General features: G+C 42.6%; 1 protein-coding gene across 5 annotated transcripts in view; it reads left to right on the top strand.

Annotated features, from left to right (window-relative positions):
- Positions 1 to 20,508, top strand: part of dvl1a (dishevelled segment polarity protein 1a) — a 37,984-nt gene extending 17,476 nt beyond the window's left edge. The window contains exons 4-17 of one of the 5 annotated variants that reach the window (XR_004931552.1): positions 1,344 to 1,462; positions 8,167 to 8,305; positions 10,951 to 11,044; positions 11,193 to 11,262; positions 11,367 to 11,506; positions 12,019 to 12,095; positions 13,629 to 13,696; positions 14,776 to 14,853; positions 14,946 to 15,080; positions 15,848 to 16,015; positions 16,107 to 16,322; positions 16,551 to 16,600; positions 17,202 to 17,240; positions 19,302 to 19,401. Coding sequence is in view for 4 of the 5 variants with exons in the window: in XM_036140531.1 (XP_035996424.1) it covers positions 7,083 to 7,169; positions 7,520 to 7,901; positions 8,167 to 8,305; positions 10,951 to 11,044; positions 11,193 to 11,262; positions 11,367 to 11,506; positions 12,019 to 12,095; positions 13,629 to 13,696; positions 14,776 to 14,853; positions 14,946 to 15,080; positions 15,848 to 16,015; positions 16,107 to 16,322; positions 19,302 to 19,792 (2,145 nt within the window). In the remaining variant the exon portion in view is untranslated. Of the gene's footprint in view, positions 1 to 1,343; positions 1,463 to 7,069; positions 7,170 to 7,519; positions 7,902 to 8,166; positions 8,306 to 10,950; positions 11,045 to 11,192; positions 11,263 to 11,366; positions 11,507 to 12,018; positions 12,096 to 13,628; positions 13,697 to 14,775; positions 14,854 to 14,945; positions 15,081 to 15,847; positions 16,016 to 16,106; positions 16,323 to 16,550; positions 16,601 to 17,201; positions 17,241 to 19,301 lie in introns of those variants that run through there. The other 4 variants (XM_036140534.1, XM_036140540.1, XM_036140531.1 and 1 more) reach the window with 4 other exon arrangements.
- Positions 20,509 to 20,861: the final 353 nt, after the last annotated feature.

Below are 20,861 nucleotides of genomic sequence, written 5' to 3'. Positions count from 1 at the left end.
TGTCTTGAATATTCTCACCACTTCATTTCTTCTTTGTCTCTTATTCATGCATTTCATGTGTTTGTCTGCACGAATAGCTTCATTTGAAAAAAAAAATGGGCATTTTTGGGCTGAGAAGGGACGCACAACTGATGTGCCTGTGCTTGCTAATCCGGATTAAAGCACGCATCTCTATTTCCCAAGAGAGAGGCGGCGGCGGCGGCGACTGGCCGCAGTGGGGAGGGGGTGGCATATTGAAAGAGGGGCCGGATTTGTTCACCGCGGTGTAGCGGCCTCGCTTTTGAGATAATCTCCCCGCGGATCAGTGGCCATCGACACCTCTCGCCGCCGTCCGATCGGCTGCGGATTGAATGCCGTGTGCCGGCGGTCGTATTTGCATGCGGGCGCTGACCTGCGCCAGGTGCAGCCATTAGGCCTGTGCAGAGGAAGCGTGCGAGCACACCCCGTTGAGCATCGTCGTCCCGCTGAGCGAACACGGCAGACACAGAGTCCTGTCTGCTCGGTTATGTGTCATTTGCATGGGTAACGCACACGCCGCCGCTGGGGTATGAGAGGATATTGTTTATAAACAAGGCTGGGTTATGTTTGCGCCACGAGTACGGGTCGGTTTTGCAGCTGAGAGCGGCCGTTTTGAGCACAGACGCATGCATTCTGCCTGTGATTGTTCATGCAGCGTGTTTGTCAACCTGCCTACGTGTGTGACTGTGACAGACGGACAGGGTTGAGTTAAGTTCTCACCAGCTTCAGGTTTCCAAAGGAGCCCAGTGGCGATGTGAGTCCCTTAACCCTCCCTGCCTTAGGCCACCGCGTTTCCAGCCCTTTGACAGAATGACAATCTGCCTCGACACTCCTCCTGGACCTCAAGTACACAGGCCAACTCATTGCTTTGCCCACACCTGATCTACCGCTTCTCACTTTTTTTTTTACGCGATCTGTCACTCTCACCTCTTTGTCTCTCCCCAAATCACGCTCCGGGCACCATCTGGGCTTTTCAATAGGTCTCATTAATGCCAGCATTGTCCGGAACGGCTCCCTCTCGGGCTATCTGGTCATTAATGACACTTAGTGCGAAACACATCACATACCACAGAACAATGTATCTGCTATTTTGGCCCCAGAGGGAGTGAATTTGAAACAGAGTGGCGATACGAGCAGCATATTCCCCTGAGGCTGGATGGCAGAGGAACTGATATCGTAGCAGACAGACGGATGCTGAAGCTGGAGATTCTGTTTGGAGAGCGCCTGGCCGGCTGGAGAGGGACTTCAAAACGCTCTCTCTGTGGCAGCATTGTTGAGAAAAAAATAAAATAAATAAGTTTTTCCGGTGTGTGTGTGTGTTGCAGTGCCAACGCAGTGAGCAGTCGTGACGGCCTGGACACCGAGACGGGGACAGAGTCTCTGCTGAGCCACCGCAGAGAGCGCGAGAGAGAGCGCGCACGCAGGAGAGCTCGAGAGACCGAGCGTGAGTATTATCAGGAGCAGTGTTGATTTGAAAAAGAAATATCGGAATCGGGCCTTTTTTGGTGTTATTACGTTACGGTGCTGCCTAAGTCATAAAGTAAGTTGACGTCCTCATCCTAAAAAAGACCTGGTCATAAACCAGGTAGTGTGCCTAGCAAAAGTCTTTTAAACTCTTGCATTTTGGCATGTTTCAATTGCAAACCTTATTTTATTGGGATTTTGTGTGATAGACCAACACAAAGCCAGAGAGTTACAGAGGAGATCTGTTTTTGGGTTGGTCTGCTTTTGTGTCACCCTCCAAGGGTTTGGATATTGTTTTAAAACGAACTGCTTTAAGCTTCTCCCCGACTAAATTAGGTGACTATCCACCTATCCACTGATCCACTGCCTGTACCCGCTTGGTGCCTGTCTCCAGCAGTGATTGGACGAGAGGCAGGGCAACTCAGAGACACACAGGACAACCAACCAATCACACGCTAACTCATACCTAAAGGCAATTTAGAGTAACCAATTAACCTAGCAGTTTGAACTGTGGGAGGAAGCCGGAGTACCCGGAGAGAACCCACCCACGCACAGGGAGGACACCCAGACTTAATGCAGAAAGACCGCAGGCTGGGATTTGAACCCAGGACTTTCTTGCTGCAAGGCTTGGGGGATTTTTTTGCTATAAACTTTATCAAGCAGTATCATAGTAAAGGAGAATCGATACGAATTCACCGTTTTCGAAAAAGAACTGGAAACCATGCACCCGCATGCATTCCGCTTTACAACAACAAGCTACTTTGTACTGGCCTCATAAAATGGTACTAAAATGAATTTGAAGATTTTGGTCTTAATTTGACAAAAATGTGATCAATTTCAAAGGGTATGAATACTTTCCCAAGGCACTGTGTGTCCTCAAAGAAGCCTCTGGGGTTTGAGTGGGTCACCATGTACTATTACAAGCCAAGAAGTACATCTTGGGAAACAAATAAGAAGTGAATGAGTTCGCTGTCTCCTAAAGTTTCTGGAATTTACTGTCTTGCCCAATAATCCTCTGCGTTCTGTGTCTCAGGATTACAGACGGTGGGTGATTTCCTCCTGCCAGTCACATGTCAGTGGTCAAGGATGGTTAGATCCTGTCACAGCACTGCTTTTAATGAAATATTAGGGGGGAGAATCTGTAGGGGTTGTTTTTGAAACCCAAACCAGTCTGACACAGTCAATCTGGAAATTATATTCATGACTAAAGAGGCAAATAAGGTCAGACGTGTATTCGCGTCACAGACTCTGGTGCTGCTGTTTACAGCTGAACTGGATATGGCGCTCCCTCTGTGTCGGTTTCACAGCGAGCCTGGCTCCATGCATCCTGCGCCGCTGGCTCATTAACCCAATACTCATTAATTTATGTGGTGCAATTAGTTTGACAGAGCTCAGCATCAGTTCGGGGTTGTAGGAAGGGCTTCCACGTTCTAACATATTCTTAATACAACTGCGTGTATGAGGTGAACTTTTGAGCTTTTCCACATTTTACTACGTTACAAGATAAAAAAGTTTTGTCTTATTTTATTTTATGTGATAGACTAACACGTATTTGATCATTGTAATGTAGAAGAAAGCGGATAGGAAAGGCTTCTGGAAGATTTTACAAATTTAAGTCTAAAAACCGTGGCTGCTTTTTCAGTCCTCTTTACTACTACTACTACTAATAATAATACATTTTATTTGTAATGCACTTTACATTTAAGAAAAATCTCAAAGTGCTACAGGTAAAAACATCATAGAAGGGTAAAATCAAAATTTTAAACTAAGCATCGCTTTAAAACACTTATGAAACACACAAAAATGTGTCTAATAACCCTAAATAAAATCTAGTGCATTCAGATGTCACCTAAGTACTGTGTGTAATTTAAACTCAGTATAAATCCCACAGTTTCATTTAAAGTCTCAGAGAAGGTTTTCGAGAACATTGGTGAAGAAACAACATCAAGACTAAGGAACACATAAGAGGGGTCAGGGATAAAGTGTAGAGAAGTTTCCAAAAAGGAACACATTATACTACCATTCTGTCTTTTATCCAAAAATAGAATGAGTGCGGCACACCTGCAAAGCCTACCAAGTCTTGGCTACTCACCTTAACTGACAAGCCAGGCAAGGAGACCATTAATCAGAGAAGGAGCAACTCAGGGAAAACTGCAGAGATCCACTGCTCCGATTTGAGATCGGGCCGTTATTGTTCTTGCATTCTCCTAATCTGGTCCTTGTGGAAGAGCAAGTACAAAAAAAACACCCATAAAGAAAAGCCATAGGAAGTTTTCTATTTAAAGTTTTCCACAAGAAAATATGTGAAAGACGATGTTCTGGTCACCATGCCTACAGTGAAACAGTAGGGATGGTGACAGGAGAAGTTTAGCAGAGAGCATAATCCAGGGTCCGAAATAAACACTCGCCAGACACCAAATGCGAGTAAATGTTCCGTTTGCCGAGTACATTTCAGAAGGCTAGCTGCCACATGGCGAGTAAATTTTTGCGCCAAATAAGTCGTGTTTTTCAGACATCATCTGGGTGGAGGCTTCTTTATGTTCCTCTGCACGTACACAAACCCTCGCACATGTGACGCAAGAACGACAGCAGCTCCGTCATGTCCGTTTGCTAACAACGAGCGTATAGCTCAGGCTAATTACGTAGCGGGATTATGTGGAGATATTTAGCAGGGGTCAGTCAGAATTAACGTTTTAAAATTAAAATGTTCTTGGCCGGTTGATTTTTACAGCTGGTGAATCAGGAAGTTAATTTTGGACTAGGGCTGAACGATTAATCGCATTTTCAATATGATCGTGATTTCCAAATCGCAGAGGTCTGCGCTTTTTGGCTATATAACAATTAGGGAATTAGACACGTCCATTAGGTGTCAGTAAAATGTTTGAATTGGGTTTGCCTCCACATGGAAGGGAAGACAGTTGCAGCAGTGAGATAATCTAATTTTATTACTTGTTTTAGAGTTTGTATAATCATACAAAGCATTGAGTTTAATACATAGACATGCTTGTTGGTTGGACTTTGCACTTTATGTTCAACATGGATTGATGTCCAATTAAATTAAAAGCTGTTCTCTTGAATAATATTCTGATCAATAGAAACATTAAAAGTTCATATTTAAAATAGTCCTTGTTTACAAACATCTTTATTTAGAGGCCATTTTTGTTGCTTGTGGTTAATGCAGAGAAAAGTCAAAATTGCAATTTTGATTGAAATATATTGTAGGCAGAACGCAATCATTACTGCTTTGAGTTTAGATGCTGTGGGTCTTTTAGCAACTAATCCACATGGCAAGGAAACAAATTGATTTGTTGTTTGTATATATTTTAAAACACATGATAAATTAAACTGGAAAATAAATTGCATTAAATCACAATATTAAGAAAAAAAAATCGCAATTAGATTATTTTCCAAAATCGTTCAGCCCTATTTTGGACACTGGCATATTCATCTGTTAGACACTCCCAGTCATATTTCACATATTGATACTTAAACATTATAGTTCCCAAATGCCTTACATCTTTTCTGACTTGAAGTTTGTCTTTGACTTTATTAAGCCATATTGCAGAGAAGAATGGGCAGAAATCTCCATCTATTGATGTGTAAAACTGATTGACCATACTTCAACTGCAGCTGTACCAAAAATTGTTCTACACAATATTGATTTAGGGATGGTATTATAAATGCAGACACTTTTTTGTGAAAATAATCTGCCATTCTGTCTTACCATTTTAGAAAATGCCCTTTTGTTGTTCTGTCCAATTAAACCCCAGTAGAGTTCCCTAAAGTCTGTGGTGGTTGCAGGAAAAGAGCTTTGCTTGTACGAATGCTGCTGCTCTTATTTCCAGGGATTTATCTCACAACGCTCTGCTGGATCTTCTTGTGAAGACCCTGATTTGGCAACGGATTCCTCGTCCCTGCTGTTACAAGCAAATTGAACAGCTGCTGTTTTGGTTTTGTTTTTGGGTGATATCGAACCCAAACAAACTGGGCTTCTCCCTGTGTCCTCCTGTTTGATTACGTACGGGTCACATCCTTTACCGCGCTGACAAAAACACAGCCCCTCCTTCCGTCTCGCTGCCCCCTCCTTGCCTCTAAGTTTGTTAGAGATAATTAAATGAAACCACCAGAGGGAGCCAGGATGGCCCCTTAGGGCTCACCAGCAGCTCATAAATCTGGCAAACATGGCCTGGTGAAATGTAATTTAATTTGGCTCAGTGTGAAGGGTTGGATGTGAAGACGCATGACGAAGGAAGTCACAGGGCCCCGCCTCGCCGCCTGCAGCATCCTGATCATCAGCAGCAGCAGGAATTTCCCTGACACCCTATCCAAATGCTTTAGGCTAATCCTCCTCAGTGTGAGAAAGCTCACTGTTGTACAGTGATGAGTGCGTAACCCCAGTAAACATATCCCTGCGTTTCTGAAAAAGCATGAAAAAATGCAACAGTTGAACCATTTACCGATGTCCTGCTGAGTCTGGAAAAGGCTGAAATCAGGATTTTCCAGGTCTGCAGAAGTGTGGAAAAGAAAATAAGAGTTTGGAAAAATACAGTGTGTGTTTTTGTTATTTCCAGACATCATTCCCTATCCAGTAGTCATGTTCTGTCCTCCCCGTTCCACTCTTGTTGGTTCTTCCTTCTTTCCTTCCCTCCAAAATCATCTTACCTTACTAGTATCCTCCCTTTTTTTCAGTCCTTTCTTGTTTCTCTTTTATTCTCCTTTCCTAATTATTATTTAAATACTTAACTTATCTCCGTTCTTCCTTGTGTCCTTAATTCTCTACTTTCAAGTTATTCCTTCCTTCCTTCCTTGTGTCCTTACTTATTTCCATTTCTTCGTTCTACCTCCTTCCTTCTTTGTGTCCTACCTCCGTTACTTCATATCTCTCCTTACATTTGCCATGATCTTTTTCTCCCTTGATGGCCTTACTTCCTTTCTTGTTCCCTTTCTTCCTTTCGTCATTCCTTGTCCTTCCTTCCTTGCATTTCCTGAGTTTTCATGTTTAAAGCCTGCCTATAGTAAAAATATCTGCCATAAATGTGTAGTATTTTGTATTGAACCTAAATATAAATGACTGCGTACGACACAGATACATATGAAAACATGGCTTTATTACATGAAAAATGTGAAGGAAGCCTTGTTTAAGTGAGTGTCTGATCCAAAGGGCAATGTGAATCAGGAGAAAAAAAATAAGTTTCAGGTCCACTATCTCAAATAAAATGAATAAATAAAATATTGCAAGTGTTGTTATCATGTTAATTGTAATGATGTTCCCTGCAGTCTGGATTGAGGTCAAAGAAGACATGGCTAAGCCAAAGCACTTATGCCAGTATTAAAGTATTAACAGAGAGCAGAAAAACACAGCCTGTGAATTAAACCACACTCTTTTCATTTAAAAGAATCTGGTTTAAAAGAAAATGGTTTATAATTATTTAAGTTTAAATAAAGTTTTTTTTTTTTTTTTACCTGAAGAGAAGAGGGGAAACGGCCGCACGTTGTCTCGGATCCCGAAACCAATCTTCTCTGTTGATATTTGGTAGAATCCTGTCCTCTGATTGGTTGGAGGCAGATTAGTGAGGGTCTACTGTATAGTTGCGTGCCATATGAGGAGCGAGCGAGGGAGGGAGGAGGAAATACTTTCTCCTCTCTCTTCACTCACTTTGTCACTTTGGGATGGACTTTCAGCTGAGGTGAGGTCTCGTCGTGCAATGTTAAATAATAATTCAGGGTTAATTTACTGTAAAAAAATCTCTGTTATTCTAAGGTATACTTTATTCTAATTGGTTATATATAGTGTTTATCAAAATGTAATATCAACATGATTGAGATTGTTGCATTAGTTATTTCCTATTAGTGTATTATGAATTATACAATATCCAATGTTAATTTAGCGTTTTTTAACAATAAAAAAGCCTCACAGTTTAAACTTTGAAGTTGTACATGTTTAGCTGAAATGAGACGGCCTTTGAGTTTGAAATGCTCACTTGTTTTTCGAGGATTTTCTGCTTATTCTCCCCTATTGTCCCTGTCTCTATTGTAGATAAGCTGTGAAGGCTGTGAGCAGCCGCCTGGTGGGCTGAGGCTTAGAGAGCGGCGAGCTCCACAAACGCACACGTTTTCAGTCTGGCTCGGTGAACCTGTATACTTTTTTTATTTTATTTATTCGCTTTTTGGTACTTTGTTTTTTATTGCTCTGGAGGGAGGCGTCGTAGGGGAGAAATATGTCTGGGTGAGAATCCCGACGGCTTTCCTGTGCAGTAGCTCAGCTTACGTAGGGGCGGAGCTAGCCATGGAAACCCCTGCGTTGCTGGAATGCTTTGCTTGCTCAAGGCCAAAACACGGGCGGCCACGCCCTTTTCGCCTAATGAGACCGTTCCGGCAAATCCGCTGTTACCCTGAGACAGCGCCGCATCAAAGGCAGTGTACGTATGGATCAGGGAAAGAGTTTACCCAAAGCGTAGGAGCTGCACTCCAGTTTTCATGTCATGCTCGCAGTCTCACCTTCATAGGTTAAAGCCTCTCCTGTTTACGTTGCTCCCACTGCAGATCCAGATTTTTCCACTAACCCCAACAACCCCCTTCGTGTTTTCTCCTCTCGTTCTGATGCGAGCCCACGGTGAGCAACACGACCTCAGCGTCTGACTCACAGCTCCTCTGCTCTCTCTCTCTCTCTCTTTCTCTCTGCAGTCCCTCGCATCAACGGTCACTCTAAATCCGAGCGTACAGCGAGGGACTCGGCCATGGGTTACGACAGCGCCTCAGTAATGAGCAGCGAGCTGGAGTCCAGCTCGTTTGTTGACAGCGAGGAGGATGAGGATGCCAGCAGGTAATGTGCTACCTTACAGTAAAAGATGTGCTTCTCAGCCCTTTAAACACTAAAAATACCTCTGGGAGAATACTGTTTTTTTTTTTTTTTTTTTACATACAGTTCTATGAAGTATTTGCCGAAATTGTAAGATATCACACAGAAAATCTGTATAAGTACTCCCCAAAATGTTTTTTTTTTTAAATAATTAAAAAATTATTTAATGTATTAAAATAAAAAAAAGTTATCCAAACCAACCTTTTACTGAGTAAAAAAAGCAATTGTCCCCTGCAAGTAGTTGTGGAATCCGTATTTGCAAACTGGCCAACAGTAAAAGTTTTGATCCACTCTTCTTTGTAGAATTGCTTTAATGCTGGCACACCGGTGCATTTTGGAGCATGAACGGTCAATTTAGGGCCATGTGAGTCGTATCTCGACTGAATTTAAGTCAGACCACTTTTTTTTTAGCCATTCAGGCGTGATCCTGGTGGTGCTCTTCACATCAGTGTCCTAGCTCAAGGTGGCTGACGGCTGGACATTTTTTTTTTCTTGAGGATATTTTGATTGAAAGCAGAATTGATGGTTCCATAAATTACAGTCAAGTTCAAGATGAAGAGCCTAAAGCAGCAAAGCAGTTCCAAAACCATCACACTACAAGATGATGTTCTTTTCTTGAAAAGCTTTTAGTTTTGCACCAGAAATAAGGAGATGCACACCTTACAAACAGTTCCCCTCTTCTCTTGCCAGTCCACTGAATATTTTCCAGAAACTCATGGAGATGCTCACGATGGTAAACGTGAGCTGGGTCATTTTTTTTCTGGACCGCAGTGGTTTACACTCTCATAGATGCCATTTTTATCAAGCGTTTTTTTAGTTTTTTTTTTTTTTTTAATCATTAACGCTGACTTTAAGACAAGTGAGGCCTGCAGTGCTCTAGATGAACTTCTGTGTCCTGTTATGACTGCATGGACTAGTTGTTGATGCCCTCTTGTTGTAGTTTTGGTGGGGTGGGAACTCCTGGGGAGCTTCGCTCATGTCCCATGTTTCCCCCATTTGTGGCTAATGGCTCCCATGGTGGTTTTCTGGAGTCTTAAAGCCCTAGCAGGGATTTTATAACATTTTCCAGACTAATAGATTTTAATGATTGGTTTCTTGCCAAATAGTGAGCCTAATTTGTTCAACTGCATGGCTAGGCTCACACAGCAGGTTCACTCCCGATGCTCACTTCCGATTTTTTGCTGAAATTGGATTTTTTTTTTAGGTGACTGTTCCCACCACCATTAGCTGCGACCGCCATCATACCGCTGTCTGAACGGTTCTATACCGCAAAGCGACCCGCGTGCGCAGATAACAGAAGGCGACGTCACAGAGCAGCACACTGTTTGCAGAAGTGATGTGAATGTAATTGTTTCTAGAAGTGTTAGAAGTGTTAACTTCAAAAACAAAAAACGCAGTGACTGGCCGTATCTCTCTTTGTTATTATTAGAAAGCTAATGGTAGCCGACAATATTAAGATCACGTCGTAGCAAGATGAAATTAGGAAAATGAAAGCAGCACAGCTATTAACGACGGCCTTTTATGGAGCGCTAATTGCTGCTACTGTGTGTGGATGTGTAGTGGGAGAAAGGAGCGCAACGTGAAAATGAGCGTTCATACAGCGGACGTTTTAAAAAAGAAAATACGTATCCGAATAAGTATCACATATCGAAGTGGCACAGATCAGATTTTTTGGGGGGGTGAATAGATCAGAATTGGGATTTTCCAAAGACAGATATGGGTTGCATATGGGCAAAAAGATCCGATTTGGGTCACTTTCCCTGCAGTGTGAACATAGCCTAAATTACATCTAGAGTTGCTTATATTAAACATTTCAGACTAAGTCTACCTTGTAAGCACAAACCACTCAGCTTTGTCCCTTGCTCACCCTTAATGAATGCATAATAAACACTTATGAATGAGTTCTAAAGTGTTTACAGATTAATGAATTACAATTTAAAACACATGATAAATTAAACTGCCTTATTGTAAAGTGGTACCAATAAAAGAAACTAAGATGACTAGGATTTTTTTATTTAGTTTTGTTTCAAATATTGGCATGTTGGCAGAGTTGTTGCCATTGTTCCTTTGCAACAAGAAAGTCCTGGGTTCCAATCCCTGCCTCGGGTCTTTCTGTATGCATGGTGTGTGTTCACTGGGTTCTCTCCGGCTGTTCTTACTTCCTCTCACAGCTCAAAAACATGGATCTTAGGTTATTTGGTCTCTCTAAATTGGCCTTCGGGGATGAGTGTGTGCATGCGTGGTTGTTTGTCCTGTATGTCTCTCTGTTGCCCTGTGATGGACTGGGGACCTGTCCAGACTCTCAGCCGGTGTCACATTTCAAGCACACTGTAACTGTTTGTAAGACAATCCAAGTTTGTTGTTTTCCCATGGTTGCTTGGGAACAAAACATAAAATTTCTCCCCTCACCCCTGACTCTCCCAAGTATGTAATGATTGACGAAGTTGACTCCAAGAAGAAATACAGGTTTAGGGATTTATGCGATCTTAGGCTGGCTTGCATTTCTTTTCTTTTCTTTTTTTTCCACTTGGCCTTGGTTTTAATCTGCTACATCTCATTTTCCTCCTCATTCTCTTTCTGAGCCCTTATTTTCCCTCTTTGTGTTTCAGGCTCAGCAGCTCCACCGAACAAAGTTCTTCTTCACAGCTCATGCGCAGACACAAGCGGCGCAGACGGAGGCACAAAATGGCCAAGATAGACCGGGTACGCACTTCTAAGTCCCATCACTGCCTGAGCATAAATGAACGCTGACGCCGAGCAGCGGAAACAGATGGGAGAGCTGATTGATATAGACTTCATGCCAGTTTTTATTTACAAGGTTTTCTCTGCAAACCTCTCCATCCCTTTCTAGTCTTCATCCTTCAGCAGCATCACAGACTCCACCATGAGCCTCAACATCATCACCGTCACGCTCAACATGGGTAAATGGGATGTGCATTGTGCCTTATTTTTTTAACAGCTGGAATTTATTTCCTATTGTTCACGCTTGTTTTTTTGTTGTTGTTGTTATTGTTGCTTTTGACAGAGAAGTACAACTTTCTGGGCATCAGTATTGTAGGTCAGAGTAATGACCGGGGAGACGGTGGCATTTACATCGGCTCCATCATGAAGGGAGGCGCTGTGGCTGCTGATGGCAGAATAGAGCCAGGAGACATGCTTCTGCAGGTATTTTTTACACCTTTTTTTTTTTGTTGCAAATTCTTGTAAAACATTGCGACTGTGACAATTACCAGCATTTTTCGTGTAAAGCAATGACTCTTTAGCTGCCGCCGTTAATGCGTCACAAATGATGCTAAGGGACATGAGTCTCTGTCTGTGGTCTCTGAAGCATATCTATAACCACATCTTTTTCACTTCCGTAGCTCAACTTTTTATGTTCAAGTTTTCCTATGAGCGGTTGATATCTTTTGATCTCTGTACGTCAGAGTTCCATTGTTACACATGTGAAGCACGTGAAGGCTAATTGTAGTTTCTGTGATCGCCGCACTTTACATGTGCTGCATAGCTAAGGGTTTAGAATTTGTAGGAATTCGAAGGTCTTATAACTCTGTAGACCCTGACGTGAAAAAAAAACAACAACATCTGAGCCCTTTCCCTCTCCAGACCGTCAAAACGATATTAAGTTCTTAAAAACCTGCACAGTGTAACCTGAACTTAATATTTTGTATGTGAACCAGGTGAATGATGTGAATTTTGAGAACATGAGCAACGATGACGCTGTGAGGATCCTGAGAGAGATCGTTTCTAAGACTGGGTAAGAGCAATAAACTCACTCAGAGCAGTCCCTCTCTGTCATGAAATACTTTAAATTGTTCAGTTTAGTAAAAACTGTTCAGTCATAAGGGGGTCACCAACATGGCGCCCACGAGCCAGTTCTAAAAAAATAGCACAATACACCAGTGAGCTTCATCTAAAACTTTATTTGTTCTGCGTTACTCTTCCAGTTTACATCACACTTGCATTTATACAGATTTAAAAATGACAATATGTATAACAAAGCATGAAAAATGTGTTTATTTTACATAAAGTTAGGTGAATTCTGACGCCTGTCACTTCAAAGGTCAGTACTGGTAGCCCTTCGTATGACTCTACCAATGAAGTAGCTCTCAGTTTCTAAAAGGTTGGTGACCCCTGGTTTAGATATTCAGAGGATTCATATACCTACAAAAGTCATGTTTAGGAGATTGTAAAACATGTCTGCTGCCACATTGTTATGTTGAGGGATTTTAACAAGGGTTTTCCAAACAGCATGCATGCAATCCACGTTTACTGTCACCCCTCTTTAAGATTTGTCAAACACCTTAAAATAAGTTCCTGTTTCATTGCAGTATAATGATATAGTGTGATAGTATATGTAGTGTGACGAAAATGCTGAACTTTCTTGTCAGTGAGAGTTTAATATATTATTTATCCCACCAAACTCCCCTGTGCATGGAGGCAAAATAAACCTAAATTCATGTTTAGCCTCCTAATTGTTCTAAACTTGCTTATTAATGCCTGACTGTAGATACGGGGAATGTTTAGGTGAGCGTTTTTTTTTGTTTTTTTTTTCTTGTAATCATCTTATTTAAGGAGATCAACACATATCAGCCTGCCTTGAATGGCATGTTCTCTTGTCTTGGATTGGATAAGAGAATTATATATCTGTGTCACACATAAATATGCCCCATGGAAACAGGAGGTCAAAAAATGCAGATTAAAGGTTCCTAGATATTTTATTTAACACAAAAGTAAAGTGTAAAGTTTTTTTTTTCTAAAGCATCGTTTACATTTATTTTAAAGGAATTGTTGCGGGTGTTTGTAAGTTTGGCATCTGACTTTTTATCTAAATGTACTCTAATTAAATGTTAGATATTTCAGTGTGAGATTATGCGGCACTAATAAGACACACATTCATTTTGAGTTTTTTGAGCACATATTTACGAGGGGTTCCAGTAAATATGGAGCAAGCTGTTAGTTGATGAACCAGCAAGGTTTGCACACCAATACCTAGTTCTGTTAATGTAGAATATTTTTACCAGTATCAATCATTACTACTGAGCTATATCTCAGCTAATTATTTAACTTTCATTTAAAAACCATTTAATGAATCTAATAATTTGTATGTAAAGGCAAACATTACGCAGAGGTCCTGTTATGTTATTTGGATAAATGAAACCTTCCGTCTGGGTTGTTTTATTTCTTAATATACTTCTCCACTGTTGTTTGAAATGTTCAAGTTATACAATAAGTGTTCAAATGTTTGTATTTTTTTAATTATTATTTTTTTTTAATTTCTTTCAAATAGCCCCATTAGCCTTACTGTTGCCAAGTGTTGGGATCCATCTCCACGAAGTTACTTCACCATCCCTCGAGGTAAGCTCTCCCTCAGCCGAGTAGGGAGCGCTCATGCTGCAGTGCTTGCAAAAGTATACATACACTTTGAACTTTGTCATTTCACAACCACAAGCTTCAGCGTATTTTAATTTTGGTTTAGTGGGAACACAAAGTAATGCATAACTGAAGTGGAAGTAAAAGGTTTGATGTGCATTTGTGCACAGCCTTCGATGCTTTACCACATGCACTGCAGTTTCACCAGCCAGTCTTTTGGACTTCACTGTGAAAAGCATAACTTACCCACAGCATGACTCTGCAACTTCCATGTTTCAACAGGGTCTGGTCACAATGATGTGCAGTGTTAGTTTTCTGCTACACATAGCGTAGGCATGAATGTTCAGTTTTCTTCTCAATTAGTTTCAGTTAGTATCGTTTTCTGGGTCTTGCTGTGGCATGTGGCAACGTGCAAGCAGGACTTTCTTTTTTTGTAATCAGTGGCTCTTTTGTTTCCATTCTTGCATAACGGTAACCAAATTCTTTTGTGAGATCGTGTGATTCTTCCATCTGACCTGTGAATCTCTGCAGCTCCTCCAGAGTCTGTCTGCTCCTGTTGTTAATGCTCTCCTTGGCTGGTGTGTCAGTTTAGATCTTTATCCCTGACTCATCTGAAGGGTTTCTTAATCTTTGGGATGCTGTTTGTTCACTAATGTTCTCTGAGAAGTCTCAGAGAAAGAAACAGAACAGGAGAGCTTGACTTAAACTGAGGAAAGTTAAACAGATAAACTCTTATTACTAATTAGGGGACTTTTAAGGGTAATCGGTGGTACTGATTATATTTATGCTTATTAAAGTAAAAAGGCATTAACCCAAATCCCTCAAAAATTCAAAAAATATTATTTTCCTTCCAAGACACAATTATATCCTACTTTGTGTTTTATCACATAAAATCCCAACAAAATAAATAACAGTTTGTGGTTGCAACGTGACAAAATTTAAACCAGGGTTAATACTTTGTCAATAATTTCCTCACTACTGTACGTAACGGAAAAAAGTCTGAACTAAAGAGTGTTTATTTCTGTCATTTTGAGATAGTGATGCTGTTTGTTTAATATTCTCAGCGGAGCCTGTGAGACCCATCGACCCAGCAGCTTGGATATCTCACACCACAGCCCTGACGGGACCTTATCCACATTATGGTAAAGCCAGCTAAAGACTTCATTAAAACATTTTTGAGAAATTATTCAAATTCTTAAAAAAAAAATGTTTTTTCACTCCTTCTTTCTCGCAGAATTTGATGACCTGCCTCTGTCTGTTGGTAAAACAGACATGGCAACCATTGTGAAGGTGATGCAGCTTCCTGACTCAGGCCTGGAGATACGGGACAGGATGTGGCTGAAGATCACCATCGCCAATGCCGTCATAGGTGAGAAAAGCTGAGCAAAGCAAAATGTTTGTGGTTTTAAAGGCAGTTTACTGTAAGTTGAACAGAGCTGAAATAGGTATACGCTAGGGCTGGGCGATATGGCTTAAAAATAGAATATCTGACTTTATTATACCAAATACAGTTAATAGATTTTTTTTTTCCTTCCCCCTTTCACAAGAATAAATATATTAAAAACTCACTTTTATGTCAAGTATATGGTCTGGGAGTTGACCTAAATTCAAAGGGCAACTAAATACAAGCTGTGAAACATGTTAGCAATGAAAATATAACTAGATGTTTGCACTAGTTTTACCCAATAAACTAAGAACAGGCTTCACTTCACTTGTGTGACTTCAAACTAACCTAAAAGAAACCCAGAGTAGATTGAAGTGTCTCATATTATGGTAAAACAAATAGTTTCCTCTTTACAATATTTGACAATATGTTTTCTTAAACATATATTCAGCATAACACGCTGTACTCTTCATGGAAGCCCAATGAGTGCCCGATTTTCCAAAAATTAAATCGTAAAAAGTTGTCAATTCAAAATGAATCATTTAAATCGATCTATCCCTCAGCCCTAGTATACGCTGCACTATATGTCGGTGTCTTTTGTTAGCTGTGATAGTATCAAAAACTACTGCGGTCATGCACATTTTGCTTTTATTCTCTGGGGTCACTTTTGTGGTGTCGGCAGTATTTCCAGCGTGTGTGTCCCAGCTGGAGCGGCCACGGCTGTCTTTTTCTCTCTGTGTTGCTGTGTGTAGGTGCTGATGTGGTGGACTGGCTTTACTCCAGAGTGGAGGGCTTCAAGGATCGACGAGATGCAAGAAAGTACGCGAGCAGTCTGCTGAAACATGGCTACCTGAGACACACCGTCAACAAAATCACCTTCTCCGAACAGTGCTACTACACATTTGGGGACCTCTGCCAAAGTACAGAACCCTAGTCTGTTTGTGTAATATTTTAACCCCTCTATGATTTTTTATTTTTATGCTTATTTGAGCCTTGTTTCTGTCTTTTAAGACATGGCGTCACTCAATTTAAATGAGGGATCCAGCGGTGGAGGCTCCGAGCAGGACACTTTGGCACCACTACCTCCCACCACCAACCCCTGGCCTCTTGGCGGGCAGCCGTTCCCCTACCCTCCCTTTCAGCCGCCGCCCCCCTGCTTCCCCCCGGGATACTCTGACCCGTGCCACAGTTTCCACAGCGGGAGCGCCGGGAGTCAGCACAGTGAGGGTGAGCAGCGAGGAAGGCGCAAGACGGGCCCCCTTGGTTTCCCATCAGCAAGTCATTAATGAATGTAATCCGACTGAAAACGGCATCCAACCGTCTGCGTCACATGACATCAGTGTTAGCAAGCGTGTGACTCGTGCTTAAACGTCAGCTGTTCTGGCCCTTTGCTTTGGATTTCCTCCTCCATCGTTCAGTTTGTGTTTTTCTAAAACGCATCCTGTTGTTGTCAAGGTCAATCATGAGCGCGTTGAGTCACGCAGCGGACAGCTCTGCAGTACTGGGTGTGTACAAACGCTAAAAGACATCTGATCAACCTTGTGATTTGGAATCACAAGCGATCCCATCTCCTTTCTCTATGAGTTCTCAGATGATCTTTTGTCTTTATTTCGAGTCTAAATGTGACGGTGCTGCATGGTTTTTGCATTGAAGGAGCGTGGAGAGCCTGGGGGAGGGGGCGGGGGAGGGGGGGGTTGGGAATTTTAAGCTGAGCAGTTCAGTTAAGCTATCAATTTGTTTCTCATCAATGTGAGTGATTCATCCAAGCATGGCCACATCTCGCTTTCAGCCATTCTTTTCACCGAGCTTGGCAAGAACGTAGCTAACGAGTTTTTAAGAAAGGGGGGCTGGGGGGGTTGGGGGTTGTTTGTTTTGCCGCTTTTTAAAGTAGAACGCCATTTTCTTCCATCATTTGCATGTGATAATTTTTATTGGAATACAAGCCATGACTCTTATGAAGCTGGATGGGGGCAGAAAAACAGCAAAAGGCTGTGTTAATCGGAAGGTAGCGGAGCAGGTTTAGGATGTCAGTCAGTGTGGGGGACGTCTGGCCTGGGAGGTGTGTGTAATTCTGTTGTTCCCTCTGTTTCTGCTGGGCTACGGTAGACTGAAGGAGGAGGTAGTCCCAGGACACTGGGGGAACCGGTAAGCCTGCTAACCCCCTCTCCTCCTCCTCCTCCTCCTCCTCCTCCTCTGCTGCTCTCTTCTTTCCACTCACCGTCCGGTCTCACTCTCCCTCCGTCCTCTCATCTCTTTATCCTGCGCTCAGCATTTTTCCACCTATCATACCGCAGCTTTAAAGTTTTCTCCTTTTCTCCTCTCCCCCATCCTTTGCCAGCTCCATGATTTTTTCTGTCCCTGTGTATCCTTTGTGTGACTCTCCTGACAGCCGATCCTCCCTCTCTGCACCTTTGGGCATGCGTTTGTACTTTGTGCTGGGAGGTGCATGATGCCGGATGATCAATCTTAAGGCTTGTGCTGATAGGGGGCAATCGTGCGCCACTTTACCCAGTACTGTTGGGCTCATTGCAGAAGTTGAAATGTTGTCTTTTGCAACGTGTGGTACACCTCCATCAGTATGACAACACGACGGCGCTAAAACCGCCTTTTTTTTTTTAAGGCCAACTTGATGCTTCAGTTTTTGCATAACATTACCAAAATGAGTTGCGCTTTTTTTTTTTTTCTGATGCTGGTGGATCATGGTCATGTGCAACAGTGCCTTGCAAACGTATTCCAACCACTTGAACCTTTTCGGGCTGTTTTTGCAAACACAAATGTTATTGTATTTTAATGAGATTTTATTAGATTAACCAACATAACAGAACATAACAGTCAAGAGGAAAAATTATACAAGGTTTTATGTTCCATGGTGTTCATCAGTTTACATTCAGCCTTTCAGAATCAGTACTTTGCAGAACCCCCTTCTTGCTTTAATTACAGGCTTAAGGGTATGTCTCTACCAGCTTTGTTTATCTTGAGGCTGTATTTCTTGCTCATTCTTTGCAAAATGACTTGTTCAGGCTGGATTTAGGTTCGGACTTTGACTGGGCCATGATAACACAGGCGCACGGTTTGATTTAAACCGTTCTGTCGTGGCTCAGGTTGTAATGTTTAGGGTTGTTGTCCCTTCCAGAAGGTGAACCAACACCACTGTCTGAGGTTTTTTTGCAGGCTCTCAAAAGTTTTTGCCCTGAGAAAAACTTCCATCTACTCTGATCGCCGGCCTTGTCCCTGCCAAAATAAGCACAGCCCGATGCTGCCACCACCAAAGTTTCGCTGTGGGGACGGTGCGTTGAGGGCGATGGACAGGGTTGATTTTCTGTCTCACATCGTGGTTGCCTGTTGGCCAAATCATTAACGGAAAGCCATGTCTTGGCTGGCATGCACCGATCTTTTCCTTTTCAGATGACAGATTGAGCAGTGCTCCATGGGATGTCAACGTTGAATCATTGTTTTTTGGACCAGACTCGGTTCTGTAACCCTATGCTTGACTTGTCTCCAGTGTTCCTCGGTCTTCATGATGCTGTGGAATCTAGTAAATCTAAAAATAGATGACTTCTGAAGGAAACTGATTTTAATTATGGGTATCTGGGTATACAAGGCTGAATACAAATCCACACCGCACGTTTTTGTTTGTACAACGAGCCTAAAACCTTGTATGACTTTCTCTTCACTTAACATAAAATTCCAATAAAATATGTTGAGGTTTTTTGGTTGCATTGTACCAATATGTTATAATATCAAGTGGTATGAATCGTTTTCCAATGCACGGGATTAGCTGTGATGGTTTCACTGTTTGTAGAAACATCAGCTGCAGTATGATTGTAGTTCTTGTGTTGGTACTTGAAGCTCAAATCTTTGATATAGTCCTGTTTGCTCCTGACTTCTGACCCTTTTCTAGATTGCATAAGAACATATCTGGTCACATCTTAAACAAAGAGCTTTCATGTGTTACCTCTACGCATTACTCAGAAGGCTTAACATGTCAGGTTTAGACTTGCAGTAAAGCTCATTTTTAAGCTGTTGTTTAATGTGTGACCTTTTACTTTTTTCCTTCAATCAGTTTCTGGTTCTGAGTCAGCTCTATCTGATCCGTTGCAGTTGCTCACTCAGTGTGTTTTGGGGTGATTTTTTTTTTTGCAAATGCCTGCAAAAGGCCCAATTGAAACATCCTTTTTTTTTTTTTTTTTTCCTTTCTGTCAACAGGAAGTCGAAGCAGTGGATCGAACCCCAGCACAGGCAAAGACAGACGCTCCCCGCAGGAGAAGGCTCAGAGGACGACATGCTGCGAATCCGAATTACGCGGGGGGAGGCGGGGCGACAGGTCCGCCAGCCAGATGAGCCATCACAGCCACGCCAGGTCAAGCCTCAGTCACAGCCACTCACACAGGAGCCACTCGCTGTCCCAGAACAATCACCCCTCCTTCGGCTACGGCCACAACCCCTTCACCCAGCCGGGGCCGGGCTCCTGCTCGCAGAGCGAGAGAAGCCATGCCTCCTCATATGGCCCCCCGGGCTTGCCTCCCCCTTATTGTCTAGCTCGCCTTGCCCCCAAAACCTCAGTGAGCAGTAGCACCCCCCCTGGAGCCCCCCCTGGGAGAGAGCTAGCGACCGTTCCTCCTGAGCTCACCGCCAGCCGGCAGTCGTTCCAGCACGCCATGGGCAACCCCTGTGAGTTCTTTGTGGACATCATGTGACAGAACAGTGCCTTCAAAAAACACAGTGAGCACAAAACAATCCTCCCAGAACTCACCTGCATCTTTTTCTTTTTTTCTCTTCAGTCTTTTGAGCACCCTTAGGTTCAGAATGTAGATACTACCCTCCGTAGCCCCCCCTGCTCTCCGATGCCCACGGAAAGGAACACAGGCTGCGTTAGCACAATGGAAGGATTCCTCTCACAAGCACAGGTGCTCCACCTGGGAAACCCCCCCCCCCCCCCCCCCCCCCCCCTGTTTTTTTTACAAACATGTACAGTTTGTGAAACGTGAGTGCTGTTCGCTGTGGTGACGTCCTTAAAGCTGCCATGCAGACATTCTCGGGTATATCTTGGATATTATCTGTTCAGCAAGACCTTTAACGAGGCTGGAACTGGATCTCAATCCCCCAGACCCAGACTGAAAACTCTGGACTCGTATCTGTGTTGTCCAAAGCTCCTGGCCCAATTCGCCACAGTTTCTGGGGCCTTTGCCAGCAGCTTGCCTGAGCTCTTACGTGCCAACTCTAACCTTGATCTGTGGATTTCTTCAGCTTCATGAGGAAGACCCCCATAGCCGGCTGCCAGTTTTAACAAAGGCTGCGTAGTGCATGTCTGAACTGCTTTAAGGAAATTTTATGGATTAATTTTGTTTTAAGTATTAACTAAACTAGAAGGAGGAGTTTCCCTCCTGCCAACGTTCTAAAGGATGAATCCGTACACTGGATGGTTTTTGTGATGTTATTTATGTGGTCATGTCGCGTTGATGATGTTGTCACAGTTTGTCTCCTCCGGCTCCCTGACAGACAATCAGACATCACCGTTTTGTGAGACAAGAGGCCGGTTTCCGCTCTCTCAGCCGTTCGCTGTCAAACATTCTGTGGATATGAAAAGTTTACACACCCCATTTTTCTAGGGCTGGACGAATATTTAATAACAATATAAATCGATCGATAGATGAATATCGATGATAGAAAGAAAGGGTCAATAAAAGGTTCAATAGAATAACAGTTTTCCTTTATTTTGCATTCTAGCCATGTAGGTAAATATTACAGTCATTACATCCTCCCAAC

Source organism: Fundulus heteroclitus, chromosome 1 (assembly GCF_011125445.2).
Source record: "Fundulus heteroclitus isolate FHET01 chromosome 1, MU-UCD_Fhet_4.1, whole genome shotgun sequence".
NCBI lineage: Eukaryota > Metazoa > Chordata > Actinopteri > Cyprinodontiformes > Fundulidae > Fundulus > Fundulus heteroclitus.
Note: the sequence above shows the minus strand (reverse complement) of the source record. Positions and strands in the feature narration are given on the sequence as shown.